The 6,836-nt window shown below is 49.2% G+C and overlaps 1 protein-coding gene across 1 annotated transcript in view; it reads right to left on the bottom strand.

The window, feature by feature from the left end:
- WNT9B (wingless-type MMTV integration site family, member 9B) overlaps nt 1-6,615 on the bottom strand; it is an 18,533-nt gene extending 11,918 nt beyond the window's left edge. Inside the window, exon 1 of the mRNA XM_004684067.1 lies at nt 6,487-6,615. Within this exon, the coding sequence (XP_004684124.1) occupies nt 6,487-6,566 (80 nt within the window). The 5' untranslated portion in view covers nt 6,567-6,615. The remainder of the gene's footprint in view (nt 1-6,486) is intronic.
- Nucleotides 6,616-6,836: the final 221 nt, after the last annotated feature.

Raw genomic sequence — 6,836 nt, 5'->3', positions numbered from 1 at the left:
GCCCCAGTTTTGAATTCTGAAACACATCTTGTCATTTGGGGGAAGGTTGATGGCTTCTTGTCTCTGCTGAGGCCCTGAAACCAGTCTCTTTGGGATTTACTCAGTGGACACTGTGTGCCCCAAAAGTCTCTCTAGGGATGGGGTCCAGGCTTCAGGTGGCTGCCTATGCCCCAGCTCATTTCTGCTGCCACCTTGAAAGGCCAGCTGTGCCGATTTGGAGTCTCACGGGGGCAACCTCTGCTAAGCTTCCAGTTTCTACCCTGAGGGGGCCAGGTCCCACAAACAGTATGTGCTCAGGGGAGCTGAGTGCCAGCAGAAGATGGAAGAATAACTGAGATGGGGCAGAGAAAAGGGGTTGAGGGGGGAGGGCCAGTGGAAGGGGAAGTGGCTATGGACAGTGGGGGGCTTGGGTGATAACAGAGCCCCAAAACCTGAGCTATGCACGAAGTGGGGGCATAAGCACATGAAACATTGGGTAGCCAACCCAGTGGTTAAGACTGGCAGTGTCGCAGATGTCTAGGACATACGTCAAGTGAAGGCTGCGGGTGGCAGGCAGAGGGCTCAGGGGGTCAGAGCCACCCAGGAGGAAGAGGCCTTGCTGGGTGTCAATAGGCAGCACAAGGCAGAGATGAAGACGTTGGCTCTGGAGCCTGGCAGACTAGCATTCAAATCTTAACACTGTTTGCCATTAGCTGTGTGACTTTGGGCAAGGTACTCTTCCTCTCTGAGCCATCTCCTCATCTGTAAATAAGGATAAATTAGGCCAAAACCTACCTGGATTATCATGATGGTCAAATGAGAAGATATACATAAAGCAGTTGGCACAGGAAAGATTCTACTTCTTTTAAATTGCACGTTGAGTGGCCTCCCAGTGGCGCAGGGGTTGAAGACACAGTGCTGTCAAGCTGTCACCAGCCACTGCAGCCAGAGTTCCATCCCCAGCTCCCTCGCTGACCCACGTGGCGCAGCAGACCACTCCTGACCCACCTGCTGCTCCCCTCAGCGGTGTGTTCAGTCACTCTGCTTGTTCTGCTCCCCGCTCATCTCTGGTGAATCCTCTCACCCCTGCCCTCCGCACCTCTGGCTATACCTCCACACCCTAGCATCAATAAATAAATCTTTAAAGTGAATTGTACAACGACTGAGATAAAAAAGACGTCACCAAAGACTCCTTTACCTGGAGTAAAGGAGTCTAGAACTCAGCTAGAACACGGGGTTTCCCAGTCTCCTCACAGATGGCAATACGCCTGCACTTTCATGCACCCTACAAAGAGACGAACAGCCCATCTACGGGGCGTGAGCCAGCTCACTGCTGGCCCTGGGTTGCAGCTGGGAAGAGGTTGGCTGCAGGATGTGAACCCGCGGGTCTGACTCCAAGTCCAGTGCTCCTTCCACTAGAGCAGTCGTGGGGCGGTCTCCCCCTGCTCAGACTGATGCCAGGCCAGGGGTGCCCCTCAGTACCTGGCCCACCTCCTCCTGAGCCCAGCACTACCTGAGCACGGAATCCTCCTGGCACCGGGACCTGGCTTCCTTGGGAGACTCCAGCCCAGGAGTCCTTCGGCCCTGTCTCCTCCCTTATCTCGCCCCGCTTCAGCCTCAGAGAGGCCACCACCCTCCATGAAGAGGCGCGTCTGACCCATAGCCTGACTCCTGAGCCCAGCTGCTCCAGGGTTACAGCTCAGCCAGGGACAAGCCGGCCTAAATTCCTTCCCCAAACACAGTGATTCTTATCATTTCTGGCTTTCAGTCTACCACCTCAAAGCAATATAATTTCTTCTGCCCTTTCTCCCTCCAACCCTGTTTTTCTCCAAGCTCAATTTATATATATTTTAATAATCATTTAAAAAACGTAAAATACATAGGGGTCTTATTTTGTTTTAGTATTTGCAAGACCTACCTACTGGAAATGATAAGACTGCTGAAAGAAAGAAAAAAAGGAAGTCCTAAATAGAGAAATAGGGCCTGTTTGTGAACACGTAGACTAACATTGTTAGAATGTCAATCTGCTGTAAGTTGATTTATAGATTCAATGCAATTCCCCTCAAAAATCCCAGCTGACTGTCCTGTAGATGTTGTCAAGTTCATACGAAAACTTATTTGGAAAGACAAAGGAGCTACTGTAGCCAAAAAAAAAAATTCTGAAAAGCATGGAGAATCAACAGTGCTTTGTTTCAAGAATTATTATATACGTATGATAACTAAAACTGTGTGGTATTGGCATAAAAATAATTATAAAGACAAATGGAATGGAATAGAGCTCAAAAATAGGCCCTATCTACTGGATCAACTTATATTGCAACATAAAAGCAATAAGAAAAGGATCATCTTTTCAAGCAATGGTGTTGGAAAAATACCAATAAATCAGTAAGCTTCAAATATTACCTCACACCATGCAAATTAACTCAAAAAGAATCATAGGTCTAGGGCCCTCCTTGGTGGCGCAGCAGGTTAAAGCACAGCACTGAGAAGCTAAAGCCACTTTCACATGAGTTCGATTCCCGCCTGCCCCGGAGGTGACCACATGGCGTGGCAGACCTGCTCCCCTCAGCAGTGTACTTCGTCGATCTGCCTGTTCTGCTCCCCACTGTGTTTCTGGTGAATCCTCTCGCTGCCCCTGAGCCTCTGGCCTGTACCCCAGTTCTGTATGCACAAATAAATAAATCTTAAAAAAAAAAAAGAATCATAGATCTAAACATAAAAACTAAAACTATAAAGTTTCTAGAAGAAAACACAGGAAGAAGTCTTTGTAACCTCTGTAGGCAGATTTCTTGGACAGGGCAAAAAAAAAAAAGCACAAATCATATTCAAAAAGTTAAAATACTGTACTTCAAAATTAAAAGTTTGGTTCTTCAGAAGTTAGAGAGAAAAAAGAAAAAGAAAGCTACATACAGGGACAAAATACTACCAATATTATCTTTATATCCAAATATATAAAGATGTATGCTAACTCAATAACAAAACAAATAACCCAGTGAAAAAGATATTCAAATGGCCTACATGTACATGAAAAATTGTTCAACACATCATGATCAATGGGAAAATGCAAATTAAAACCACAATGTGATACAAATACAATCCCACTAAGATAGCCAATATTAAGACTGACAGTAGATGACAAGAATATGGAGCAACTGAACCCTCATACATACTGTATAAAGTGGTCCAACCACTTTAGAATACTTTTTATAGTACTTAACTTTCTTATAAAGTTAAACATATGTGTACTATATAGCCCAAAAACTCAATCCTAAGTATTTATACAAGAGGGAAAAAAAAAAAGTATACAAAAAACATGTGTATGAATGTTTGTGGGTGCTTTATATGAAATAGCCTTAAATGGGACACAATCCAAAAGTCCATCAACTGACTGATGACTAAGCAAACACAAAAAGGAATAGTACTTAGCAATAAAAAAAGAATGTGCTACTTATATATGCAAAGATATGGATGAATCTCAAAAACTTTATTTTTAGTAACAGAATCAGTACATACATATGATTCCACTTATATGAAATTCTACAATGGGCAAAGCTAATTTATAGTTACAGAAAGCAAAATAACAATAATCTTGGGCTGGTGGGAGAGGATTGATACAAAGAAGTACAAGAGCACTACATCCTTTGGTGCGCTCTCTATAGTAATTGTGGTTATAATTACACAAAGATCTACATTTGTTATAACCCAAATGCCCAATGTGGACATTTTATTGTCATGCTGGTTTGGGGTGGGGGGAAAAGTTTGTTTTTCTTCTTCACAATGATGATACTGCCACTTAGAACCCCAGCAACCACCAAGAATGAACTTGCTGAACAGACAGTGTACCAATGGGTATGTGGAGAACTGTTTATCACACTTCTAATTGGGAAGATGCAGGGCAAGACCACAATGAGATGTCACCTCACTTTTGTGAGAATGGAACATATTAAAAATACCCACAACAAATGTGGGAGAGGATGCAGAAAAGGGGAAGCCTGCTTACATTATTGGTGGGCATGTTAATTGATGCAGCCATTTTGGAAAGTGATCTGAACAATTTATCTTAAAAAACTAAAAATGGAAATGGAAATGCTTTAGGGCTCGGCAGTTCCACTCTTGGGCATCTATTCAAAAAAACATGAAAACACCGATTCAAAAAATTCTATGCTCTACAATGTTTATTGCAGCGATGTTTACAATAGGTAGGACACAGAAACCACCTCAGTGTCCCCAACGCTAGAAGAGTGGTTCAAAAAGTGGTGTATCTGCACAATGGAATAGTATGCAGCCACAGGGAATTTCTTTTATCAATATGCAAAACATTTCATCTTCTGATTAGAAATGGGACTTCAAATGCAAATGACCCAGAGAAGAGACTAGCACCCTGCCTCACATTCTCACGCTACAGTGTGAGTGACTGACACCAGATTCCTCCCAAGAGCAAATTCTGACTGGAAGCTAGAAAGCCCGACCTGACAGAATTATAACTGTGTTTCTGGAGTGAGCACGGAGGCCGAATCTTGTCTGTTCCTTGAGACCAAATTCAGAGGAGCACAAGGCCCCAATTTGAGCTTATTCTCCAAGGATCTGTTCCCCAGAGTGGGCTGGTGGCTTATGTGTACTTTGCCACCTCTGCCCATCTGGGCTTCCAAACTGGAGTGACTCTGAGAGTCACATGATCCCTTTCAACCCCAACCCAGGCCTAATAAACCTCACGTCCCCCTTATTCACTATCTTCAAGCTCTAGCCTGTGCCCTGCTGCAAAATCCTTCCCCAGCCAAGTTAGACCAGGAGAGAAGGACCCCCTCTCCTCCTCCACCCCACCTGGCTTTCAGCCCATCCCCAACCCTAACCCCAAACAAACAAAAGAAGTGTGGAAATGAGCTGGTGTCTAAGAGGGTGCAGGCACCATTTGTCCTCCCTTCTCCACTGCAGCTCAGGAACTCTTCAGAGCTGGGAGATCGAGACACGGTGCCTGTCTTTATCTTCATCATCAACAGTCGCATTAACTTAGCACTTGAATATACTAGCTACTCTTCTAAGCGCTTTGCATGCACGAAGCCACATAATTCTCCTATGAATTTGCCACTATTACCCTCATTTTACAAATGAGAAACTGAAACACAGGCCTGGCCAAGAGCATATACTACAAATGGCAGTGTTAGGGGTTCACCTCAGCACCTGTGCCCCTGCCATTATTTCTGCCCCCTGAAACAGCGGCAGTACCTTCAAACCTGAAGTAACCCATCTTAACCATGTATGTGCAGTCCTCTGGAAGAGAGGAGTTCAGGCAGAAAATTCTGTCCCCTCTTTGACCAAAAGGGGATACTGAGGCCCAGAGACTGGGTGGCCTTCCCAGGCATCCGCCAGAGCTAGGGTCCTGGCTCACTACCCTCCCCCAGCTCCACATATTCCAGGAGAGGCCATTGCCCACAGCAGAAGCGAGCTTCACCCAGGGGTCGTGACCTGGAAATGAGCCACTGGCCTGACTCCAGCCAGCATGCCCTTCCCTGCAGGCTCTGCTAAGTCACTGCCTGGTGTTTTCTTGCCCTTACTATAGTCAGACTACACATCTCACACTGATTAGGGGGAAGGTCGCAAAAAGTGTAACAGGCTGCAAATAGTTGCAGTGGCTTTGGGAGGGATCAGGGGAGCGCTTTCCCACCTGAGACCCCAGCTCCCACTTAGAGTTCCTACAACTCAGGGTCAGGGACAGGACATTTCCTTGTAGCTTTTCCTCCAAACACTCCCCTCTCCCGCCCCACTCTCCCCAGGCGTCAACCCTGACTCTAGGCTTCCTTTTCCAATCCATTCTCTCTCCTCATTCTCCTGACAATTCACCCCATTCCAGACCTGATATTTGATCGGGTTTCCCCAGAGAACTGAGCCTTCAGCTGACACTCCCCAACATCCGTGTTTCCTTCCCTCATCTCCTTTGGATAGAGCAATTCCCTTCCCCAGCCTCGGAAACTACGCACCCCAACCCATTCACTCCGACTTTTGTGTTTGCGCTCCTCAAGAGGAAGGTGGGGAGCAAGTCTGAGGCCAGGACCGTAGCCGGACTGAGCCCAGGAGGTGGGCGACAGAGCCCCGAGGGAGGATTCGGAGAGGGCATCAGAGCGCAGAAGAGACGCGTGGACGGACCGCCACAGGGCGCGCCAGGTCAGACCGGCCTGGATCGGACACCTTGCGGAGTCCGGGTGCTTGTGGGAAGGGACCCGAGACCCTGCGGGGTGTGCAGGGTGGGACCTGGGACCCCGCGGGATGAGAAGAGTGGCAGTGAGGGGGACACAAGAAGCAGGGGTCCGGGCCCGAGCCGGGGAAGCGGGACACCGAGCTCCGGGCGCAGACTCCCACTGCGAGGTGGAGCTGGGTCCCGCCCCGGCTAAGGTCTGAGTTCGAGATCCCGCCCTGGACAGGGGCCGACGGAGGGAGAGGTTGCCCCCGCCGTAACCGGAGAGGGAGGCGGGCGGGCCGGGGGCGCGGGCCGAGGGCGCCGCGGGCACTGACCCGAAGTAGGCAGCGGCGGCGGCGGCGGGCAGCGCCAGCAGGCAGAGCGCAGCCAGGGCCAGAGCGGGCGGGGGGCGCATGATGCTGGCGGCGCGGCGCCCTCTCGCATCTCCTCGCGCCGCTCAGCTCTCGCAGCACCGCCACCAGCCACCCGCCGGGCTTTAAACCCCCGCGGGGCGGAGCTGGGGGGGAGAGGGGAGAGGAGCCTGTGGCGCCCACCCCGCGGGCGGCGAGCCCCCAGCCTCATTGGCTCGGCGCTCTAGCTCCGCCCCGTCGAGGGTGTGGCCTCCGTGCTGGCCCCGCCCCGCTGCCTTCTCCCCACCCCAACAGCCGCAGGTGAGCGCTCACCT

The sequence above is a fragment of the Condylura cristata genome, unplaced genomic scaffold (genome assembly GCF_000260355.1).
Source record: "Condylura cristata isolate star-nosed mole 26May11 unplaced genomic scaffold, ConCri1.0 scaffold00017, whole genome shotgun sequence".
NCBI classification, from domain to species: Eukaryota; Metazoa; Chordata; class Mammalia; order Eulipotyphla; family Talpidae; genus Condylura; species Condylura cristata.
Note: the sequence above shows the minus strand (reverse complement) of the source record. Positions and strands in the feature narration are given on the sequence as shown.